The 26270-nt window shown below is 37.2% G+C and overlaps 1 protein-coding gene and 1 long non-coding RNA gene across 2 annotated transcripts in view; both read left to right on the top strand.

Moving 5' to 3' along the window:
- ABCA13 (ATP binding cassette subfamily A member 13) overlaps window positions 1-26270 on the top strand; it is a gene marked incomplete at its 5' end in the record, with an annotated part of 329842 nt that overhangs the window by 248828 nt on the left and 54744 nt on the right. The window contains 2 exon segments of the mRNA XM_082473913.1: window positions 26038-26168; window positions 26171-26187. Coding sequence (XP_082330039.1) covers window positions 26038-26168; window positions 26171-26187 — 148 coding nt within the window.
- Window positions 1852-20145, top strand: LOC309665311. The gene is made up of 3 exons (XR_014266341.1): window positions 1852-2110; window positions 2457-3560; window positions 4611-20145. It is a non-coding gene; the product is annotated as an uncharacterized lncRNA (long non-coding RNA).

Here is a 26270-nt window from a genome sequence, read left to right on the forward strand (position 1 = left end):
AGGAATGATGATGGCTCAGACATGGAAGATTCAGCAAGGTCTCATGTCCAGCAGCTGGCATGCACTCCTCACGTAAGGACTGTTCCCTTTCTTAGCTTCCGTGAGGACAGTCGGAGACCTGAAAGCATATCTGTCTTACTCCAAACTCTGCATGTTTAAACGTTGTGCAATCTGTTGGCTCTTTTTTGTTCACTTGTTTTTAATTTAATTTTTATTTTATATTATAGTTGATTTATATGGTTCTTAACTGTTTGATTGCTATCTGCGGGCAGAGAATACAATTAAACTTCAGTGAGTCTATGACTATTGATAAAAAGTCAATATTTGGAACTAATTATGTTCAAGAACAGAAAATAGAGAGAACCGATCAGTTGAGCGAGTGTTCGAGCTCTGTGAGGATGGGCTCGTAGATCCTAGCTACCACCCGGAAAGGGAACCATGCCACGTGCAATTGAAGCTCTCTCAAGTGTTATGTTGCTGATTTTTCTCTGCAGTTTTTGCTGATTGTGTGGTGCATTTTCTTTCCCCTAATTTCTCTTTACAAGTACATATGGACAAAAGGATCAGAATGTCAAAAGAAAACAAAAGTATATGGTTTATTTTTTCAGCCCTGGAAGGCTGTTTCTCTCCTTAATAATCCCATTCCATCATTTGTTAAATAATTGGAAAATGAAATTCAAATAGCTGGTCTTGAAGGGAAGAATAAATTTACATCCCCATAATGGTCTATAAGACCCTTATTATGCTACATATCTGTGTAATTAGTTTAATTATAACTAGATCACTCTTGCATTAATTATATTTTTAACACTGATTATTTGTAATGTTAATTGCACATTGGTATTCAAGGGATTAAATGGATAATTAGAACACAATGGAATTTTTAACTACTTAGAGAGTTGGTATGTATATTTCTGCCCAGGAACCTCATAACTTACCGCTACCTAATTGAAACACAGCAATTCAGTCATCCGTTAGATTAGGGTTCCTTTTGTCTCTCGTTTGAGGTTATGTTATTAATTTTTATGAATGCTTATCCTCAAACCTGAGACTATGTCCTGATTATTCCAGTTTGGTTTAAAGTATCACGAGCTCCTGGTATAACGACAGTGGTCACGAATTGGAAGACCGCAGGTCAAACCCACCTGCCCTGTTGTTTGGCAAGCACAGTGTTAAAATGCTCACCAGCTCTGTGTTAGGGGCTTGGCTTTCTCCATCTCGCCTAATAATTGTAACAACTTTGTGAAAAGGCTGTTACCCTAACTTAGCAAATCGGGAATCTGAGATTCAGAGGATTGAGTGGAGCGCAGACTTCCAGGGAGGGGCAGAGGATTCGAATCTATGTTCACAACGTACAAGTCACCAAACAACTGATAGTTGGGGTTTAGGCCAATGATCGTGACACTGGACTAACAGGAGGACTGAGGTGCTGACTCAGAGCCCAGCCGACCTGACTGGTCCCTCCTGGGAATGAGCTCGGAGGCTCATGAGGTTTCGGAGGCTCCGCTGGGGGTGTAAAGCAGCTTTGGAACAAGGCCCTGTGCGTGTTGAACGTGTTTGTAAGTGTCATATCCCGTCAGCATTGTGGAGGCTGCATCAGTTTCTGCAGGTCCTACTGATTGATGATTATCCACAAGTAAATATTTACATGGTGGAAAAACAAAAGAAACAACCCCAAATCCTGTTTGCATTTTTCCTTTCAGTTCACCTCTCTTATCTGTTCTTGATCCTAAGACCAACCTCCCTTTCCACACCCTAATTATTCTGATCTCAGTAATACCTTCTGATCCCAATGACTACATATATATTTTTATGTCTTAAATATATTATATATATTTATATATCATGTATTAAATATATAGTGTATGTTAAAATGTATATATTTAAATAGTCCTTTCAGAAAGATATATACCAACACTTCTATCTTTCTCAGACATAGATACACTTAAGTTATAGTACTTATCTGAATATTTATATACTGGTCATGAATTTTTTTTTTTTTTTTTGGTAAAACTCAGACACTTTTATTTACACTTTAAAAAGTGAGCAGGTTGCCCACAGAAATGGTTACGAAATTTGAAGTGTTTTATTTTGTACTTAAAAAGTGTAGGTCATGGGGCTTCCCTGGTGGCACAGTGGTTGAGAATCTGCCTGCTAATGCAGGGGACATGGGTTCGAGCCCTGGTCTGCGAAGATCCCACATGCCATGGAGCAACTAGGCCCGTGAGCCACAACTACTGAGCCTGCGCGTCTGGAGCCTGTGCTCCGCAACAAGAGAGGCCACGATAGTGAGAGGCCCGCGCACCGCGATGAAGAGTGGCACCCGCTTGCCGCAACTAGAGAAAGCCCTCACACAGAAACGAAGACCCAACACAGCCAAAAATAAATAAAATTAATTAATTAATTAAAAAAAGAAAAGTACTGCTTGCATTCTCTAAAAAAAAAAAAAAGTGTAGGTCATTGATTCATCTTTCTAAATAATTTCTCTGGTAACAGCAATTCACTTCTTTTAACCTCCCACTCAAAACCTCACCACTTCAAATATTCCATGTTACTAGTACCTTGGTAATAGTGTTACCAAATTTTCCTGAGAGCAGTGTGTAATGTTTCTCATAGAAACGTAGAAATAATGCAAGTAAATATAAACATTCATTATTCGATGGGGAATTATTTCTGAACATTAATATAAAATTCTTAATATAAAGTATGGATATATTTAAATGTGGAAATTTTACATTTTTTTGCACCTGAAAATACTAAAATTTAAAGGCAAAAACAGTGATCAAAAAAGACAGAGAATAGAGAGACATAATACATAAAGTAGTTACAAAGTCAATTAAACAATATTTAATGACAGTTAAGGTGAAAGATTAGAATGACCTGAAAATGCTCTATTACTAGATAAAGGTTAAACCACAGTTTTGTTTTGTTTTTTTACTTTTACTTATTTATTTTTGGCTGTGTTGGATCTTCGTTTCTGTGCGAGGGCTTTTTCTAGTTGTGGCAAGCGGGGGCCACTCTTCATTGCGGTGCGCGGGCCTCTCACTATCGCGGCCTCTCCCGTTGCCGAGCACAGGCTCCAGACGCGCAGGCTCAGCAATTGTGGCTCACGGGCGCAGTTGCTCCGCGGCATGTGGGATCTTCCCAGACCAGGGCTCGAACCCGTGTCCCCTGCATTGGCAGGCGGATTCCCAACCACTGCGCCACCAGGGAAGCCCCCACAGTTATTTTATAAGTGCCTATCTGAGGCCGCAAGAAAGAAAGGGAATCCTGGTTCTATAAAGGAAAAAAAAAGCTCACAAAGTGGAGTGATTGCTTGGGCTGGTGCTGTGGCTGCCTGACTAAGGGGCAGAGCGACTGTGGGTCTGGGAATTGGAGGCTGAGGTTTTAAGGTCCCTGAAGGTGAAGAGATGAGGCTGCAGCTTTGCACAAGGGGAAACTTTGAAATGAAACCCTGTATAAATCTAGCATTACTGAAGGGCTGCATCCTCACTGGCGCAAAGGGCCCTTGAAAAATTGGCAGAGAAAGATGGTAAGAAAACTTGTTGGTTTCTATTGAGGCTCAGAGTTTTTTTTTTTTTTTTTTAACATCTTTATTGAAGTATAATTGCCTTACAATGGTGTGTTAGCTTCTGCTTTATAACAAAGTGAATCAGTTATACATATACAATATGTTCCCATTTCTCTTCCCTCTTGCATCTCCCTCCCTCCCACCCTCCCCATCCCATCCCTCTAGGTGATCACAAAGCACCGAGCTGATCTCCCTGTGCTATGCGGCTGCTTCCCACTAGTTATCTATTTTACATTTGGTAGTGTATATATGTCCATGACACTCTCTTACCCTGTCACATCTCACCCCACCCCCTCCCCATATCCTCAAGTCCATTCTCTAGTAGGTCTGTGTCTTTATTCCCGTCTTGCCACTAGGTTCTTCATGGCCTTTTTTTTTTTTTTTTTTTTCCCCTTAGATTCCGTATATATGTGTTAGCATACTGTATTTGTTTTTCTCTTTCTGACTTACTTCACTCTGTATGACAGACTCTAACTCCATCCACCTCATTACAAATACCTCCATTTCATTTCTTTTTATGGCTGAGTAATATTCCATTGTATATATGTGCCACATCTTCTTTATCCATTCATCTGTCGATGGACATTTAGATTGCTTCCATGTCCTGGCTATTGTAAATAGAGCTGCAATGAACATTTTGGTACATGACTCTTTTTGACCTATGGTTTTCTCAGGGTATATGCCCAGTAGTGGGATTGCTGGGTCGTATGGTAGTTCTATTTGTAGTTTTTTAAGGAACTTCCATACTGTTCTCCATAGTGGCTGTATCAATTTACATTCCCACCAACAGTGCAAGAGTGTTCCCTTTCCTCCACACCCTCTCCAGCATTTATTGTTTCTAGATTTTTTGATGATGGCCATTCTGACCGGTGTGAGATGATATCTCATTGTAGTTTTGATTTGCATTTCTCTAATGATTAATGATGTTGAGCATTCTTTCATGTGTCTGTAGGCCATCTGTATATCTTCTTTGGAGAAATGTCTATTTAGGTCTTCGGCCCATTTTTGGATTGGGTTGTTTGTTTTTTTGTTATTGGAGGCTCAGAGTTTTAAAGGTAAGGTCTCCCCTGGATTTTGAAACCCTGGGATTCTACCTGCTGTGAGGAAGGGAGTCTAAATTTAACTACTGTGGCCAAGGACCTGCATCTCTCCCTACCCAGGAATGTAACATAAAGATGGCGGCAGGCTCATGGTCCCCGTGGGCACCTGGAAGAAGAAAACACAAAACTTATTTGAAAGGAAGCTCCCACAACTTACACTTTATGGGAATTTCAATTTAAAAAAGAGAGTGTCACTAAAATGGAGTTTTCAACCAAACATTACAAAACTCACAAAAAGTTATCCACTGAAGATATACATTGATGGATATGACAAAGGGGGAGAGTTGGCCTACTAAGAATCTAATACAATAGAAGTGCAACCTCACAGAGAACGTACAACATGAAGGAAGCAACATGACATCATAAAAAAGAACAGATTTGAAAAAAAACACTTTCTAGGATTGAAAAAGATGGTCATTGAAATCAAAAAGAAAACATAGCTCTTGTGTTGAAAACAAATAATACCCAGCTTATGAAAAATATGTGAAAGAGAAATTAAGAGAGATGAGGGGTAGAAAGAGAAGATCCAACATGTGTTTAATCAGATTTGTGAACAATAGAACAATAGAACAGGGAGAATGGAATAAAGGCATCATTGAAAGAAATAATAGCTAACAATTTTTCAGTACTAATAAAAGAGATGACTCTTTAGGCTGAAAAGCACTATGCTTCTCAAGCATAACAGATAAGAAGATATTCATACTTAGACATTTTATAGTAAAACTGCAGAATTCCAAAAACAAAGAAAAAAAGAAAAGAGAAAACACAGATCATCATAAGGGTGTGAAATTAGACTTGTACCTGTTCAAAATAGTCATTACTAAGCACTCATGGCTTCTAAGCTTCAATTTAAATAAATTAAATTAATTTTAAATTTAATTTCTCGGTAGCACTAGCAACATTTCAAGAGCTTACCAGTTTCTTCTGTTTCAGATGGCACAGATAGAGAACATTTCCGTGGTTGCACAGGAATTTCTGTTGGAAAGTGAGGAATTACACCAAAGGCACCTTCTTAGCAGCAGGGATATACACAGAAATAATGGAATAATAGCATGGATGAAAAAGCTGGACTTTCTGGATAGGTCAACAGTTATTACATCTAGGTAGGGAATTATCAATTATTCGTATTTTTCCTTATTACTTCCTGTGTTTTTCAAATCTTGTATCATGATCACGTGTTAAATTGTCAGGTAATTAAATAAATAAGCAATAGAAAAACTCTTTTAAGACACAAGGCTTTCTCTTCACATTTCAAACCAGCATTTTTGGAGCCTGCTCTGCTTTAATATGTGCAAGTGGGATGGATGTTTTTTGGCCTTAGTTTCCTCCTGCCTTAAATGATCACTAACATAGAATTTGTGGGAGCAGTAAGTATTAAGTGCTGTAACACCATCAAATTGCTCAGTATTATGGGTGCAGCACTTAGGAATTGATAAAAAGATTCCTCTGCTTCATTTAAACTACTGCAATACCTATGTAAAATACATAGAGCTCATTCATTGCTTATAAAAGCCTTATCTTTCTTTAGACTGACATGAATCCCAAATTAAAGTAAGTTAAATCATAACCACATCAACTAGGAATTACTTGAACATGCATTTCCATTTAAAATTAAATGGCAATTTAACAACACTAATACAGCTAGGAAAACAATGAAGGAAATCCCTCTATCATCTTACATTAAAGTTATTTTTATTCTTGTAGTCTCAGTTTTGCAAAAGAAATCTATTTATCTACCTATACATATACATATGCATGCATACATAAATATATAGTTGCAATAATAGTATTATTTTGGAGCTGAGAATGTAATTTTTGTAATGGAAAATACCTTCAGGATGTAAAGGACTGCTGACCTTTCATACAGAGTGTGCAGTGTGATTTATTATTTCTTGATATGGCTTTATCCTATCCCAACAAAATTGCTCTATACTCCTGGCCTGATGTGCCAGTATAATTGCCTCATCTTGGGTAATCTGTGTGTTTCATTACAAATCGGTATTAGAAGAACTCTGCACGTCCCCTGGCAGAGCTGTGTCCTTAAGCATTTTGTTAATTAAGGGATAGTGCTCACTGAAGAAGGACATTGGAGGCAACTGCTTCCTTTCTCAGATACTGAAATACAAAAGCCTGGTGGAGGTCTCTATAAATTGAGAATATGGTTTTTCTAAGGCTACTGTAACATAGAACCATATTTTCTTTAATAGAACAGGCCGCTAGGGGTAGGGGGTGGTCAGAACAGCAGCTTCAGATATTTGATTTTCATCCAAAGATTTTTAAATGACAAAGACAATCACAAAGGAACTCTGCTGAATACTCTGTAATAACCTAAAATGGGAAAAGAATTTGAAAAAGGATAGATACACGCACATGTGTAACTGATCACTCTGCTGTACACCTGAAACTAACACAACATTGTTAATCAACTATACTGCAATATAAAACAAAAATTAAAAGAATCACAAACCTACAGCTTACATATTGAGCTGTACGAGGCTTCAAATATGAGCTTCGAATATTAAAATCAGAGTTAGTCAACTGTCTGAGCTCATTCGCTCTCTGTAAACTGCTCCCCCTGCAACTGTGAACCCTTCTCCCCACTGCTGGTCTCCCGCCACACGGTGACTGAACCGTCCCCAGCATCCTGAGGGTTCTATCTCTGTTCCTTCCTCAGCACTCTCTCTCTATGTTCCCCAGAGTCCCCCTTCACCCGAGGAGCCCTGATTCCCCACCAATGTCAAGCACAAACAGGTCAGCAGACTCCCATTAGGAGGGTAGGATTATCCCCAGCTCCATCCTAGGACTGGATTTGACCGTATCCCTGTTGAAATGCCCTGTCCCATTGTGTCTCACCTTTGGTCGTCCGTTTACTGGATGGTGAGCTCTCTGATGAGTGTAGTTTTCCTCAATAAATGATCAACCCTTTCATCGTCCAGGTGGAGAAGCTGAGGCCACAGAGGTGGGGGGACTTGCCTTAGTCGTAGAGTTTGAAGTGATGCCCAGCGCCTATCCCCTCCCAGCTGCTGTTTGACATTTATGGAAATAAATTTTAAAAATTGTTTTTCTTTTCACAGTGGATAACACCACTGGTTGAATAACAGTATGTGTGTGTTTGTGTGTGTGTATGTGTGTAATATTACACTATTATATATGTGATAGTTTGCTAGGACTGCCACAGCAAAATAACAGACTTAGGCAATAGAAATGTGGGTGGCTTAGGCAATAGAAATTTATTTTCTCAGGGTTCTTTTTTTTTTTTTTAATTTTATTGAAGTACTGTTGATTTACAATGTTAATTTTTGCTGTACAGCAAAGTGACTCAGTTATACATATATATATATAGTCTTTTTTAATATTCTTTTCCATTATGGTTTATCACAGGGCATCAAATATAGTTCCCTGTGCTCTACAGTAGGACCTAGTTGTTTATCCATCCTATATATAATCGTTTGCATCTGCTAACCCCAAACTCCCAATCCTTCCCTCCCTCTTTTCTCATGGTTCTGAAGATGAAAAGTCCAAGGTCAAGGTGTCAGCGGGTTGGGTTCTGGGGAGACCTCCCTCCTGGGTTTGCAGACGGCTGCCCTCTTGCTGTGTCCTCACGCTGCCTGGGGCCTGTCTGTCTCTCTTCTTATAGGGACACCAGTCCTTCTCCCCCACCCTTATGACCTCATTCGACCTTAGTTACTTCTCCAAGGGCCCATCCCCAGTGCAGTCGGCAATCCCATTCTGAGGCCCTGGGGGTTAGGATTTCACATTTTCTACGTGGAGACAAGTCATCGCTGCTCTGTGCCCCACTGCCCCCCTGTGTCAGCTGTCACCAGCCGGCATCCCACAGGGCTTCACTCAGTCATGTGGCAGATGGGGATAAAAGAGCTGTCCGTGGAGCTCTCTACTCTCTGTCCTCCCCCTCCCTGGACCCCACCATTCCCTCCTTCCCTCTTCTTCACGCTCTTGCTCCTCTTTTCTGGAAAAGCTAAGATGTTGAGTGTGCACCACACAGAAGCCACATCCACTGGGAACTGAACAGACGTTGCCCTTTCTCTCTTTTTGCTTCGATCTAATCACGGTGTGTTTCACACTGTCACTTTAGTGCAGGTAACGCTCATACACACTTCATCTTTACTCTGCGTCAAACCTGGAGGAATAAACTCGACACTCATAAACGTCTTGCCGTGCAGTGGTGAAGGGCAGAGCCTCGGTCTGTGCCTGACCACAGTGCGCGGGCTCTACAGCAGAGCCGGGCAACCTTCTAGAACAGGGGCCCACACATGTCATTCTTCACACCCACCCTCTGCAGCAGGAACACTGGAAATGCATTCTGAGAGAAAACAAATAATATAATTCTAAACACTTCTAAAGAACCACAAAAATAAGCCAACTAAACATACACCACTTTTTTTGTTTAACATCCACATGGGAGCAGTTGACATTATCAGCAGTCTGAATTCCCAGACATCCCTTTATGATTGGAGGTGAGATGATGTTAGTTAGTTTTTCCTTTCTAGTTATTCCAGTGGCTTGATCTCTACCTGGTGTGGTTGATTTTTGACCCTAGAGTAATGCACAGGAAGGCATAGTACTGACCTCCCCACCTAAGGAGGGATAGTCACCCAAGATAAAATTCTAGTTCCTTGTTTGTTTGTTTGTTTATATCTAAATCCTTATGGATCTGTATCTTATTCAGGGTTAAAGGAGTGAGACAGAATTAAGATTTGAATTAAAAAAAAAAGGTTATCCACTTATTATCATACCCTTTATTGAACAGTCTATCTTTATTGATTTGAAATGACCCACTTATTTAATACACTGTTAGGTATGTTTATATGAACTTGATATGTTTATGTGCTTTTAATTTTGAACTTGTTTGCATTTTCTGGCACAAAGTCTACCCTACTTTTTAAGCTACGGTTTTGTAACATGTTTTACTATCAAAGCCAGTCCCTTCATTATTAGTCATGAGAATATTCCTGTTGTGAAATCTACAGAGATAGAAACAGTTGTCAAAACATTGAAAAGATTGATGATGTTGAGCCTCCTCATTTAGGACTATTGTCACTCCAGTTTCTGCAGTTTTCTAGCAGATTCCTCATTAAATTTTAATATAACCTATATATTTCACGTTCTAGATACTCCTTCACATTTCATTTTATATAATTTGATAGTGCCGTGAATGGAATTTTCCTTCTCTTATATTTTTAATTGGTGAATGTTGATATACAAGGAAACTATCTTTTTTTAAGTTGTGACCAACCATTTTGTTATATTATTCTATTTGATCTAATATTTTCTTAGTTGAGTATCTCCACTTTTTTGGTAGAGAAAAATATTACTTCTTAATTTCTAATATTTATATCTCTATATATTTTTCATTGTTTTATTTGAACTAGAATTATGCTTAAACCTGAATTGGTAATAAGTATCTTTTACTAAGAACTCACTTTTTCTGAATTTTTTCAGAAAAAATTTTCTGGAATTTTTTTCAGGAATGAATGCTGATTTTATGTAAATCATAATGTCAGTGATCTTTTTTTCATCCTTTGAACTATATTATTTTTCATATTTTTAAAGGAATGCATATAGACAGCAGTTAACTTATTCAGTGTTTATACTATTATGATTATATAAATATTACTCATAGTTGAGCCCTGAAACACCATGACATTTCCTTTCTTGCACTAAAAGTCATAATGAAGACTATATATGGGTTCTTTTAATCAGTGAAAGCTTACTTCCTTTGGTGCTAGGACATCTTGATTTTTTTTCTTTTTTAATTTTTCCACTTGTGTTTCTTTATTGTCTCTTTCTTGGTCTCCATTATTCAGCTGTCATGTCTCCTAGAATGAAACATTTTCTCTTCTCTGTTCAATATCTTTATCTTCTAGTTCTACTTTCTGGGAGATTTTCTCAACTTTACCTTCCAACTGTTTATTGAGTATTTTATTTTAATCATAGTTTTTACATTTTCACTAGTTCTTTGTTCTCTGTGGTTATCTTTTTACAAAACATGACATTCTATTTGTTTTTCATAAATGTGGTACCATGTCTTATCTCTGAAAATATTGATATACTTTTCTTTTAAAATAATCTCTCTCTCTTGTCTCCAATCCAGGTTCCTGTTTTGTTTGTTTGTTTGCTTTGGTTTATGTTGTTCATGTCACATATTTCCTTCAAATGACTAATGCTCACTGGATATTTGCTTACACTTTATACTTGAGCACTATAAGTCTTAATGAAGACTGTATATGGACTTATATACAGTATATATTAACTGGGCTTCATGTAATTTAGGGGGGCAGTAAAGGCAAATGTATATTTAATCCCCATCTTTAATTGGATGTCTAGATTTACTAACTACAAACTACCTTTGCATTGCCACTGTGACCCCATTTAATCATGTCCTATTTGTTTGAACCTTTCAAAAACTTGAATTACCAGAACCAGTAGTGACACACTTTTTGAATTCCATTCACTTAAGTCTACGGGTGACAAGATGTTTTTCCTTTTCAGGCTTGATCATATAAACTGGGATTTTAGATTCAGATTGTTGTTAAATTTTTGCATTGTTCTTTCTCTCTTTTTAAAGAAGATGCATGTGTGTTGCATGCATCATTTATTTAGATATATGTCTATTTTAATTTGTTTCAGTTCTGACCACCGGCTTTTTCATTTATCTTTATAATGCATAATTCTACTTAGGTTTTGTTTGTTTTAATGAAGGATAACTGGGGTGTGGAGATGTATGTTCTGATTGCTGGAATATCAGAGAGTTACTTTAGGTGCTTTCACTGTGAGAGACAACCAGGGTATACAAATGTTTCAGAAGCTTCTGAATGTTGCTGCTATCTGTTCAGATATTCATATCTTTCATTTTCTTTGCTCTGAAATTTACCAAAACAAGCAAGAAAACAAAACCCATTAACTATTCTTCAGGAATTATCGAGGCTTCATAGTATTTATTTTCATTTTGGGGTTATTTTTAGCCCTCTTTTATACATTTTTTATTAACTTCAAGACAACGATTTTGGTTTCCTTACAGTCCTTCTTTATTTTGAGTTATTACCTGTTATTCTCATCCTAGGAGACTTCTAATTTCATTTTGGTGCTATTTTATCTGTCACTTCTCCCCGTGGACTGATGTTTCTCATTCGCTAAGGCTGCTCCATCTCACGTTCTACTAGGAGTGTCTACATGTTTCCTAAATTTTTCAGACACCCTCTTGCTGAATTTTCTGGATGTTGTTCCCTTTCCACTATTCAACACTATTTTTAGGGGGTATCATTTTACTTCTCTTAGAAAAGGCCTGATCTTTCTTAAGTTGATGTTTCTCGACTGCAGGATTCCCTCTGCACAGGTGGGGATGGCTGCGTATAGAGTTTAGAGATGCAGCCAGAGGTCTGCTGGAGATGCCCGGCTTCCCGGTCAGTGTTGGTGGCTGGGAGGTTTTTACGTTTTGTCTGTCCTTTGTATTGAGGTAGCATCATTTCTCACCTTCACTGCCTTTTCCTGCAGCTCAGAACCAGGGTGGAACATAGACACGGGTTGTGTCTCAGAGCAGCACCCGAGGTTTCTGGAGCCCCCTCTTCTGGTGCGTGTGATACTTCTCAGAACCAGGATCCAGGTGCTGCATCTGTGTTGGGTGAAGGTGGATGTAAGTTTGCCTTCCTTTTCCCCTGCATATTCTCTTCTATGATTTGAATCCTTATTATGAGCTGGGTTTTTAATAGTTTTTAAAAATCTAAGTCCTTCTGTCTTATAACTATGAAGATGCCCTCTAAGACTATTACATTGCTTCTCTGTGTGATGAAATTTTGTTGAATTTTATGGGCATTTTAAGGTAAACATTAGAGATGTAATTTTGAACTGGAAGCTTGACCTCTGGTTGTGATTAGTAATTCTGATAACATGGTAAAGTAAGAATTAATGTGGGTTAATATGAATTAACTTTTTTTTTTTTCTGCTTTTTCTCAGAGATGTAGGCAAGGTTCAATGGAAACCAAACCAGGTGAGAAGGGTTGAGGGTCAAGGAGAAAGGAAATAGGGCAAAATAGTTTGGGATCATAGTGCCATAAATTCTGAACAAGGGCATTGAAAAAAGTGGAGTCAAGTATGACTTTGAGGTTGAGAAGTTTGCGCCAGGATTTTCTGAAGCATGAAGTGTTAACCAGCAGTAGGAGATGCAGAAAAGGAACCATTGGGGGCAGAAGATGGGGTCTTTATTCTTCTTTCTTCTTCTCTTTTTTTTTTTAGTTTTTTATTCAGTTTGGTTTTTATTCAATTTTATTTTCCCTGAAATAATGCTCTTTCTTTAAAGGAACTAATGCACCATAATTCATGCTCTTTTTCCTTTTTCTTCCTAGAAAAAACTGTAAAAGGTAAATATGCATCCCGAGACAGGGATGAAGTTGTGCTTTTGACATAATTTGTTGCCTTTGAATATGGTAGATGATGACCCAAATGATTTAGCATAAATAGTAAACATTTGGTATTATCTGTAACAAAACTAATGTATTATAATTTCCATGGGGAAGGAGGATGCTTTTTAGCTTCGAGCTATTATATAGATCATAAAGGAGTGTATTTTAAAGGCTGTGGGCTCTTTGAATGGATACTACTTTGGTCTCAAATATCAGTTTCCTTTTTGCATTCTCTTTATCAGGTAAAGAATTTTTGTGATGTTGCTTTAGCATTTGTCATCCTCATTTTAAATGTTTTTGGATGTGCACATGGTGGAAATATTCCAAGACTATAGACTATAGTGTACCTGTGTTCTCCAGTGGGCCAGTCCCCCTCCAGGGGGTTCTTGTTTACATTTGTGCACCTGTGTGTGCAGATCTGCATGGCGGGAGAGGGAGTGAGCCCTCTTGGGTCCCTTGTCAACATCTGCTTCTCAGTTTCTGAAACGGTCATTGGTCTTCGTGTTGGCTGCCAATCTGGGGTCAGGGAGGCCATTTCTGTTTCCTGGAAAATAATTTCATCCAAATATAAGTTTATTTGCTTTGTTATGTGCAAAATAATGTCTTCTTATTGTTTTAATTTCCTCTATATTTGTAATGTCACCATTTTTATGTCACATTTTGTGATGTTTACCTTTTTTTTCCCCAAGAGGAATGGCTGATTTGTCTACTTTTTTTCATGAAATCACCTATTTATTTGTTCTACAATGTTTTGTTTCCTAACTATTTAATTTCTACTTTATTCTTTCCTCCAAATTTCCTTTATAAATTTTTCTAACTTTTTTAGTATGATGCTTAAGTAGTTAATTCCAATTTTTTCTTCTCTGTTACTGAAAAAATTTAAATCCATGCACTTTCCTCTGACCGTTGTTCTCGATAATTTTCCACATGACTTCATTTTTGTTATTTTCCAGATATTTGCCAAAGTCATTTGATTTTTCTTTTTGGAAAGAGCTTTGACTTTGACGTTTCAAAGTTGTATGATGTTTTGTTTTTGGCTGGTTTTATTTTGTTCAACAGGAAATTTTCGTATGTCCTGTTTCTTCTTGTTCTGTTTTTGTTTGTTTTTGTTGAATGCTCGTTTTTTGTTTTCTGCACGGCCCCCCCTTTCTTTTGCCAATTTGGAGTGCTTTCAGACGGTGTTTAGCTTCTCCAGTTTCTTCTACAAATATAACTATGTATAATGCTTAATTTTATACTTCTTTATAGGGAGTCTATTATCTCCTCAGAATAAACAATAGCAAAATTTGTATATTCTCAATTCCAGACATCACCCCCTCTCTTCTTTTTCAATGGGTTTTCTCCTTTCAGCTTTTTACTCCTAGCGTTTTTGGGGGAAAGGCAATATGGTATCACTGATCTTGGAGTGAGAACTGGACAACAGCCTGAGGCTTTGGTGGGACTTGGCTCCCAGACCTTTACCAGCATCTCCATGTGGGACAGTGTATCACTTATACAGGATACACTGTCCTCTAAATATGTAAAATAATAACACCCTTGAATTCTCTATGTTGTTTTTCTTTTTCTTAAGGAAAAACATGTTAAAATTTCTGAAAGACTGAAAACTTTAAAGAATGCTATAAAATTGAGGCATTATCATATTGTAGCTACTGTTTATCAACAGCTTATTAGCAGTTTGAAGCTTTCTTGCTAACAGTATTATTTGCAACTTGTTTTTTTGTTATGATAGTGACTCAGTAGATTTTGACACATGATGGTAAAATAACTTATACTTCTAATGTAGGAATTATTTTAAAATCTCACTTTGAGAAAATAAAAACCACAGCAAATTTGCCTGTTCTTGCGTGGGAAGCAGCCGCATAGCACAGGGAGATCAGCTCCGTGCTTTGTGACCACCTAGAGAGGTGGGAGAGGGAGGGTGGGAGGGAGGGAGATGCAAGAGGGAAGAGATATAGGAACATATGCATATGTATAACTGATTCACTTTGCTATAAAGCAGAAACTAACACACCATTGTAAAGCAATTATACTCCAATAAAGATGTTAAAAAAATATTCAAAATATTAAGTAGAGAATAGTTATACCAACATTCTCAATCTGTCAATTTTTTATAAATGACCTGGATTTTAGTATTTATATGAAGATTCTTTGTATAATTTTAAACATTAGAGATACCCACCACTGGAATAATTTGAACTGTTTAAATTGAAAAAACACTCTTCCTGACAATATCTATCATGGAATTCATAGTGCATTTAATATAATTTGAATCCACATAAGTACACATAAGTGCAGGGCATATTGCAGATAATTATCCTATGAACCAGTGACCCTCAGATTTACTGTCCTGATTCTGTGACCTCACCGATGACTTACTTGACCTTTACCCCTGACCTGAGGAGGAGGTGTGTTTGGTCAAACAATGCTGAGGACTGAGCGGTGCTACCGGTGTCAGTTGGTCTTTGAAGTGGACCAGCATGTATTGTAAGTAGTGAAATATCAAGTGAAAAAGCATGCAATGGACAGTCTGAGTGACAGTTGAACAGGTGACAGGCAGAAGCTAGCATTTGTTCTTTAGAAACAAGTCTTTGATGCATTAACTTCATCTCTTCCTGGAGTGAATGAGTAGACAGAAGGTCTGTGCATGAGGAATGCATGTAAGGTAATGAGCCACTTTGTTGCCAGAAGTTCCTAGCATTGTCTTGGGCAAGAAGGTGAAATCTCAGCCATATGAAAATATAAATAGGTATCATTTTACTGTTTTGAAAGGACGTTACTTAAAATGTGTGTGTCTGTGTGTTTGTGTTGTGTGTCTGTGTGTTTAGGTCCGAACCTGGGTAATGATTTTATTCTGGTCTTCAGAGAAGGAGTTAAAACATCTTATTAATTCCTATTTAAGAAACAAAGCAACATGTCAGCATCATATTTTTTCTAAAACCGTGTCAAGTCGTTATGGGGGTTCAGCTTCCGGAAATCCAGTTGTTGGGTTTGTTCTTGGGCTCAGGGGCTTCTCCTGACTCAGGGCTCATGTCCAGGAGGCAGTGAGACTGGCTCACAAACAGTCCAGTGACCCAGGAGCCAGTCGGGAAAGCAGCCCTGCACTTACCTGACAGCAGGACATGGGGTGAATTCGTGGGTAAACTTGCAGTGAAATGTGGATGGTGGCAGCAAAACATCAAGCATTTTGAAGACAAACAGGTTTAAAATACTGATGGGAAAGCAAATCAAACCAGGGTCATTGAACGGTTCTTTCTTGGCTCTTTTTGACCTACTTTGGCAGCTTACAATCTGCTGATAATACAAAGAAAATTAGATGCCTGAAGTGAAGAGTGGAACCTCAGTAAAACCTTTTCAAATATTAAACCATTGGCTTGGCAAAGGCCTCTCAGAACGCTCCAAACATTTTATTTAATTTCCAGAATTTCTTGATCTGTTATATCATTAAATAAAGAGAAAAGAAAGCTAGTCAGCATGCATTGTGATAAAAGCCACTTGAAGTTCATTTTTGTCAGACCTTCGACTGAAAACTGTCTTGCCTTTCTGATAGGTGCTGGAGCATAAAGCAAACAGAGTGTTATGACCTCCTTTATGAGGTTGAGGTAGCTGAAATGCAAGCATGTGGAAACTAAAAAGTAGATGTGAGCATTCACTAATAGCACATAGATGTGATTGACAGTGATTTTGATTTAGAAAGTGTTTGTTTAGCATCACTGGGAGATTTATATCCATGGGCTCATCTTTTAGGTCGGTTAGAATGAACTCTGGTTTGGTCCTGAAACTCTGGCCTCACTGCAGAGCTTCACTGTCATACGACACCCTTTTGTTCGCACGTTGTCACAAGGCCGTGCCCTCTTAGTGTGTCCATCTGGATTATAACATGATGTCATTGAAAATGAACCTTGAGGTGTCAGTTTGATCTCTTCTAGACCCTTATTTTCCCCCAAATTTTGATAAAAAATTTTCTCTATTCACAGAGCAGCAGGTATTTAAGCTAATGAAATAGAGTTAGGGAAACCAGGACATGCTTTGACTTCATGTGTCTTTAATGCTCTTTGAGTCTCTAGCTCCACTGTGGTTCAGGAGCCCCACAAGGATGGATACCAATTCATAATAAAAACTATAGGACAGATAGATGTGAGTGGGGAGGTGATTCCTACTAACTCAAAGTAAATGCAAAGGTCTTAATGGCATAGCAGATGGGAGATGCCCCGCTCCGAAAGGAGAGGGAAAAGCTCTTTATTTCACTCCATGTGAAATCTTGTCCTTGGTTAAAGACTATACTCCCGTGTAACTAGAAACTAGGCAGCAGTCACTGCGCTAGGTGATGCATAAACACCAGCCTCTTTCCGTTGCTCCCTGCAACCCCCTCACTCACCTCCTCGGAACTGTTCACCTATTCCGAAGTGCAGAGACACCAACTGGAAAGGGACAGGCGCAGGTGTGGTCCATGCAGTGCAGAGGCAGGAAGTGCCCTGGGGCCACTGAACACTGAAAAGGGTAATTTAAAGAGCTATCCCATCTCTTTAAATGGTTTCGAATGTTTAAATTCGTACAAGCATCGTATCTTTAAACTAGCTGAGATGGGGAAAGTTGTTATAGGAAACCATGAAAACTTTTTCCAGCAGAACTTAAGGTAAAACTTTTTAAACACTAAACATTGTGTTAGGAGTTTTGTAAATTAACATGTACAGCAATTTTTAAAATGTAAACTTTATATTGAGATATTTAAAGCTACCTAAAAATCCTCAGTGTAAGGCTTGATGGATTTTCATGTTAGCCCATCCATATAAGCACATAAGCAAGAAATAGACCATTGCCAGGACCCAGAAGTTCCCATCATGAACTCAGTCAAGACCCTATCAAAACTAAAGCACTGTTCTGACATTTATCACCATATATTATAGTTTTGCCTGTTTGTAAACTTTATATAAATGGAGTCATGCAGAGTATGCTCTTTGGTGAGTGGCTTCTTTTCGACAATATGCCGTTTGTGAGATATATACATGTTGTTACGTGTTGCAGTAGTTCGCTTTGGTTAGTATTGACGGATATGCACTGTGGATGTTCTTGAGCATTTGCTGGTGAACACATGAAGGTATTCAGGTTGTATACATATTAAGGAACACAGTTGTTCCTATAGAGCAGGTGCATTTTCAGCCTCTGTAGATACGGACAAACTGTCAAGATATGATTCACATACTATAAAATTCACACTTTTAAGTGTAGCAATTCAGTGGTTTGTAGTAATTCACAAAGTTGTGCAATTATTTCTACTAATTCGGTATCATTTTCATCACTTTGAAAAGAAACCCTGTAACAAACATCAGCCATTCACTGTTGTCTGTCCTCCCCCAGCCTTTGGCAACCATTAATCTACTTTCTGCCCCTATGGATTTGCCTATTCTGGACATTTTATATAAATGGACTCACACAATATATAGCCTTTTGTGTTTAGCTTCTTTCTCCTGGCATATTTTCAGGGTGTATCTGTGTTGTAGCCTGTGTCACTACTTCACTCCTTTTTATGACTGAACAATACCCAATGGTAGGAATCTACCAAATTTTGTTTAACCATTCATCCATTGAAGGACATTTAGTTCTCTACCTTTTTGCTATTATGAGTAATGCTTCTATGAACATTATTGTACACATTTTATCTAGATATAAGTGTTCACATCTTTTGAGTGTATAACCAGGAGTGGAATTACTGGGTCATATAGCTAGCTAACTAAACGTAATATTTGAGGAACTGCCAAAGTGTTTTCCAAAGCAGCTGCACCATCTTATATTCCCAATCGTAATATACAAGGGTTCTAATTTCTCCACATCTACACCAACACTTATTATGGTTCATTTTTCTGATTATAGCCATCCCAGTGGATGTGAAGTGGTACCTCATTATGGTTTTGATTTGTGTTTCCCTAATGACTAATGAGGCTGACAATTTTTTCTATGCTTATTGTCTGTTTGTACATCTTCTTTAAAGAAATATATATTCAGATCCTTTTACCATTTTAAAAATTGAGTTCCTTTTATTTTTCTTTTGAGTTGTACGAGTTGTTTACATTCTAGGATCAGCCCATTATTAGATATATGATTTATAAAAATTCTCTCCAATTGTACAGTTGTCTTTTTATTTTCTTGATAGTGTCCTTGGAAACAAAAAAAATTAAATTTTGATGTTATACAATTTATCTTTTTTTGTATTTTTTTAAGTTTTATTGGGGTATAATTGACGAAACTGTAAGATATTTAAAATGTGCATGGTGATGATTTGATATACATATACATTGTGAAAGGATTTCTCCCATCTACTTAATTAAAACATGCATCACCTCACATATTTATTATAGTTTTGTTATAGTTTGGTAAGAACATTTAAGTTCTACTTTCTTAGCAAATTTTAATTATATAATTGAACTGTGTTGTAGCTATAGATACTATGTTTTACATTAGATCCTCGAGCTTGTTCATTTACAGCTGAAAGTTTGTACCCTTTTACCAACCTTTCCCTATTTTTCCCTACTTCCAGACACTGGGAACCACTTTTCTACTCTCTGTGAGTTTGCTTTCTTTTTTTTTTTTTCCCCAAATATTTCACATGTAAGTGACACTATGGAATATTTCTCTGTCTGACTTATTTTACTCAGCATCATGCCCCTGAGGTCCATCCATGTTGTTGCAAATGGCAGTATTTCCTTCTTTCTCATGGCTGGATAATATTCCATTGTGTATATGGAACATTATTATAATAATATTCCTATATCTATATTTTTTTTTCCAAATTTATCTGTTGTTGGGCACTTAGGTGGTTTCCCTATCTTGGCTATTGTGAATAATGCTGTAATGAACAGATATCTCGTTGATATCATGTTTTCATTTCCTTTGGCTATATTCCCAGAAGTGGAATTGCTGGCTCATATAGCAGTTCTGTTCTTAACTTTTTGAGGAATCTCCATACTGCTTTCAGTGGTAGCTGTACCAGTTTACATTCCCACCAACAGTGCACAAAGGTTCCCTTTTCTCCACATCCTCATCAGCACTTGCTGTCTCTTGTCTTTGTGATGACAGCCATTCTAAAGGTGAGAGATGATATCTCATTGTGGTTTTGATTTGCATTTCCCTGATGATTAGTGATGTTGAGCATCATTTCATGTACCTATATGGCCACTTGTATGTCTTCTTTTGAAAAATTCAGTTCCTCTGCTCATTTTAAAATCAGATTGTTTGTTTTTTTGCTATTGAGTTGTGTGAGTTCTTTATGTATTTTGCATATTAACCCCTTATCAACTATATGATTTGCAAATATTATCTCACATTCAGTAGATTACCTTTTCATTTTGTTGATGGTTTCCTTTGTCGTGCAGAAGCCTTTTTGTTTGGTGAAGTATTACTTGTTTATTTTTGCTTGTGTTGCCTTTGCTTTGGTGTCAAATCCAAAAAATCATTGCCAAGACTGATGTCAAGGAACTTATTCATCATGTTTTATTCTAAAGGTTTCATAGTTTTAGGTCTTAAATTTAAGTCTTTAATCCATTTTGAGTTGTTTTTTTAAATGTGGTGTAAGATAGAGATCCAGTGTCATTCTTTTTGCATATTATATAGTTTTGCATGTCTATATAGTTTTTACAACACACACCTTTTATTGAGGGGACTGTCCTTTCCCCCATTGTATATTTTTGGCTCCTTTGTCATAAATTAATTGACCATATATGGGTGGGTTTATTTCTGGGTTCTGTGTTCTTCCATAGGTCTATGTGTCTGTTCTTATGCCAACACAATAGTTTTTTTGATTACTATAGCTTTGTAAAATAGTTTAAAATCAGGAAACGTGATGCCTCTAGCTTTGTTCTTCTTTCTCAAGATTGCTTTGGCTATTCAGGGTCTTCTGGGGTCCCCTACAAATTTTAGGATTTTTTTTCTATTTCTGTGAAAAATGCCATTGGTATTTTGATAGGGATTGCATTGAATCTGTAGATTGCTTTGGGTATTATGGATATTTTAACAATATTAATTTTTCCAATCTATTAACATGGAATCTTTTTCCATTTATTTGTGTCTTCTTCAATCTGATTCATCAATATCTTATAGTTGTCATTGTATATCTTATACTATACAGATCTTTCACCTCCTTGGTTAAATTTATTCCTCAGTATTATATTTTTTTGATGCAGTTGTAAACTTATATTTTTTTGATGCAGTTGTAAATGCACTTGGTTTCTTTTTTTCTTTTTTTTTTTGAATTTTTGAATTTTATTTATTATTTTTATACAGCAGGTCATTAGTTATCCATTTAATATACATCAGTGTATACATGTTAATCCCAGTCTCCCAATTCATCCCACCACTACCACCCCCCCACCCCCCCAAGCTTGGTTTCTTAATTTCTATTTCTGTTAGTTTGTTGTTATTGTATGGAAACATAACTGACTTTTGTATACTGATTTTGTATCCTGCAACTTTACTGAATTTGATCACTCGTTCTAACAGTTTTTTAGTGGAGTCTAGATAGACTCTATCTTATGCTATGCTTTTTGTGTTGTGTCTAGAAACTATTGCCTAATCCAAGGTTAGGAACATATAGATATGTATGTTTTCTTCTAAGAGTTTTATAGTTTTGGCTTTTACATTTAGATCTTTGATTGATTGTGACTTGATTTTTATTTATAGGGTGAGGTGGGGATCTAATTTTTTGCCATGCAATATTTATAGTGTTTCTTTATAAATCTTTCTATTTCTGTAAGTTTAATATTGAATAGTAATGTCTTCTCTTTCATTTTTGATTTTAGTAATTGGAATCTTCTCTCCTTTCTTATTGGTCAGTCTAGTCAAAGAATTGTAGATTTTGTTAATTTTTTTTCAAAGAACCAACATTTAGTTTTATTGATTTTCCCTATTGTTTTATTTTTCCTATTTTCTTTTATATTAATTTTTGTTGTAATTTTATTTTATTTTTTCTTCAGATTGTTTTAGATTTAGTTTTCTGTAATTTTTCTAATTTCTTATGGGGAATGTTAGGTTATTGTTTTGAAATGGACTTTCTTTAATATATACATTACAGCTATATCTTTACTTATATGCACTCCTTTAGATGGATCCCATAAATTTTTATACGTTGTGCATTTGTTTTAGTTACCTCAAAGTATTTTAGAATTTTCCTTCAGTTCTTTCTTTGGCCTATTTTTTTGGGGGGGGAGCATGTTTTTTAATTTTTACATATTTGCGGTCCTCCCAAATTTCCTTCTATTACTGATTTCTAATTTCATTCTATTGTAGTCAGAAAACATATATTCTGTGATTTCAGTTCTTTAAAATTTATTGATGTTTGTTTCATGAGGTCACAAATATTCTATCTAGAAAATGTTCCATGAACAACAGGAAGGAACATACATCTGCTGTCGTGGGTGAAGCGTTCTGAAAAGGCTCTTAGTCCAGTTGGTTTAGAGTGTTGTCCAGGTCCTCTGTATCCTTCTTGATCTTCTGCCTGATTTTTCTATCTATTATTAAATGTGATGTATTGAATAATCCAACTGATATTGTTAAATTATCTATTTCTTCTTTACTTCTGTCAGTTTTTCCTCATGTATTAAGGGTCTCTGTTCTAAGGTGAAAACATGTTAATAGTTGTTATGTTTTCCTAAGGAGTTGATGCTTTTATATTTTATAAACATTTTATAAAATGTTTTTCTGTGTGTCTAGTATCAAGTTTTTTGTTACAATCTATTTTGTCTGATACTAGTATAGCCACTCCAACATGCTTTTGGATACTGTTTGCATAGCATATCATTTTTTTCCCCCCTGGGGGACAGAGGACCCCAGGCCCTGAATTTTTTTTAAATTAATTAATTAATTTATTTATTTTTTTGGCTGTGTTGGGTCCTCGTTTATGTGCGAGGGCTTTCTCTAGTTGCGGCAAGTGGGGGCCACCCCTCATCGTGGTGCACAGGCCTCTCACTATCGCGGCCTCTCTTGTTGCAGAGCACAGGCTCCAGACGCACAGGCTCAGTAGTTGTGGCTCACGGGCCTAGTTGCTCCACGGCATGTGCGACCTTCCCAGACCAGGGCTCGAACCCATGTCCCCTGAATTGGCAGGCAGATTCTCAACAATTGCGCCACCAGGGAAGCCCTAGCATATCATTTTTAAAAATTGTAAAACACACACAGCATAGACTTTACTATCCTAACAATTTTTAGGAGTACAGTTCAGTATTAAATGCATATTACTAAGAAAAAGAAGCCAATCTGAAAAGGCTACATACTGTTATAATTTCAACTATATGATGATCTGTAAGAGGCAAAACTATGAAGACAGTAAAAGATCAGTGGTTGCCGGGGAAGAGGGAGGGGTGACCAGGTGGAGCACAGAGGACTTAAAGGCAGTGAAACTGTTCTGTGTGATACTGTGGGTACCTGACATCATGAATCTCACAAAACCCATAGGATATTCAACACAAAACCCTTAATGTGGAGTATGGACATTAATGTGGAGTTAATGAGAGTATCGATATTGATTTACCAGATTTAACAAATGTGCCATAGCAATGAAGATAATAACAGGGGAGATTCCAGGTGAGAGGAGAGGGTTATATGGGAACTTCCTGTGCTTTCTGTGCAGCTTTCCCATAGACCTAAACTGCTCTAAAAATTAAGCTTATTAATTAAAAAATAATTACCTCCTCTCTTCATTTTTATATAGTTCTTTTATCTTTGTACGTAAGTGTCAAAGCATGAAAACAATGGTGGGCTTGTATGGGACATATAGAGGTGTTAGAACCAGTTCTGTGGTCAATTTGGGGCCAGCTGTGCCTTGTGGAGTTTAGTTTTAACATCTACAAAATGGAAAGTGGTGATTAAAAAAAAAATGCAGTGTGCATTTTTACCATTAAAAGAAAATATAACAAAGTACTATATTGTTGATAAACCTTGAAAACATGCTAAGTGAAAGAAGCCAGATATTTTTTCATTCAGTTTACAGTGAATTACCCAGAACAAGCAAATCCACAGAGACAGAAAGTGGATTAGTGGGTGCCAGGGGCTGGAGGGACAGGGAAATGAGGAGTAACTAATACATGCGTGTTGACCTAAAACAAAGAGAACAAATAGACTGCTGGTTATTTCTCCAGCAAGAGTGGGTTTTTCGGGATCATCAGGGAATTGCAATTTGGGGTCTGCAGCCATGGCAATCCATTTGCAAGTTCCCCTGCAGAAATGGAGAGAACGCTTTTATAGAAGGGAAGGGAAGGGAAGGTGAGCAGGTGTAGTAAACAAAGAGCTCACGGCTTTCCATTGGCTGAGTCCTCACCTGGAGAGAAGCGGAGTCTTTCTTCTTCGGTCAGCTCTGCTGTTGTCACAGGGCGCGAGAGCTTCCCCTGCTGGTCTCCTGACTGTTTAATTAAGGCTTCTGTTGTTTTTTTGTAGAGTTGCGGGTTTCCTTTTGGGATATTGAAAATGTTCTAGAACTAGATAGCAACGATGATCGCATAGAATCGTAAATTCTCTTAAAACTCCACGAAATTTTACACCTTAAAATGGCTAAAATGGTAAATTTTGTATTATACGTATTTTATTGCCATGAAAGAGAAAAGAGAGGATAGAGAAATAAAGTTACTGAGTGAAATTTTTCCAGAAGTAGTGGTTCAAAACAAAGCCTGATATTATATATTGAGATCACAAAATTGTAGTATCCCAGTAAAGTTGCTGAAAAAGATGCACACCAATATATTTCCTGTAAAATCTCTTAAATACACTGATAAAGAAAATTCTTAAGAGTGATTGAACAGAAGAAAAAAATTTTTCTGTAGAGTAGCAAAAATCAGGCTGAAATAAACTTTTGCTATATGAAATTTAGGGGGAAACAAGTTTGAGGGAGTAATGTTTACAAGATTGGGAAGAAAAAGAAAAATGAAGTGGGGAACTTAAAATTTTACACAAAATTTTACTCAAAGTCAAGTTTTCTTGCATTGTTTGCTTGTCACCAGGTGCATGTACCACTTTTAAAAAAATTATTGGGTTGGCCAAAAAGTTCGTTTGAGTTTTTCTTATGGAAAACCCTAACAAACTTTTTGGCCAACCCAATAAACTATTAATAAACATTGAATTACTAGATTTACTTTTTTTTTTTTTTAATGAGAGGCGCTCATAATAGCCTCTGTAGCAGTCACGTCACGATTTCTCAGCAAGTCTTTCTTTACATTATTTTCCATTTAGGAAATAGGAATTTTCCTTTCTGGAGTGTTCTCAAGAATCTTTACAGACTTTATGATTTCATCTGTGTAAAAATGCATAGAAACACGTCAATGTTTCATGTGAAATGTGATCTTGAATAGTTTAAAAGTTTAAATGTGATCACATTTGAGTAGTTCACAAATTTCCATGATGAGTATATATTAATATTAAAATTAGAAATAGAACAAGACTTCTTTTCCTTTGAGTACATATAGTTTTGTATAATTCTCACCCTGTACTCGTGGAGCATAGCTGCACTTACAGGATTAATACTAAAACGTCAATGGTAGATGTTACTGAGGGCTGGGGCCATGAATTTTTCTTTTTAGGTTCCTATTTTTCTGTATGTTCAATGACAGATATATATTATTGTTATCATAAAAATGATTTTTTAAAAAATCTGACACTGAATGATTTATTAGGTGTTTGGTTGGGGAATAATAGCCATGATGGCCATTTATTGAGCTGTAGCCATGGTTGCCAGATGATGGCTACGAAGCTCAGTGTCTTATGCGTGTTCTTCTTTAACATCCAGAGCAATCGTGGCGTCAGAGCCGAGTCTGTCCTACGGACACAGGGGCTGCTACTCATTCCTTGAGCCCATTTAATTGCGTTAGACAAACTGCAATGAACTTCTGATTGATAAGCCAGATTTAAGTAACGGGTGACGTTTGTCTGGAAAGTCGAATTTTCTGGACAGTGCTGCTGCTGCTTCTCATGGCAGAGAGGATGTGGATCTGGCTCTTGCTGGCACAGCCGGCATCCGCGTTGGCTACTGTCCGCAGCAGGACGCCCTGGACGAGCTCCTGACCGGCTGGGAACACCTGCGTTATTACTGCAGCCTGTGTGGGATTCCGTGCAGTGCATCCCCAAAGTAAGAGCCTCTGAGGGTTTCCAGAAAGAGGGACCCACAGAAGAATGCTTGGCAACACCCCCAGTCCCAACAGAGCTCTCTCG

Source organism: Balaenoptera physalus, assembly GCF_965194825.1.
Source record: "Balaenoptera physalus genome assembly, chromosome: 8".
Taxonomy (NCBI): domain Eukaryota; kingdom Metazoa; phylum Chordata; class Mammalia; order Artiodactyla; family Balaenopteridae; genus Balaenoptera; species Balaenoptera physalus.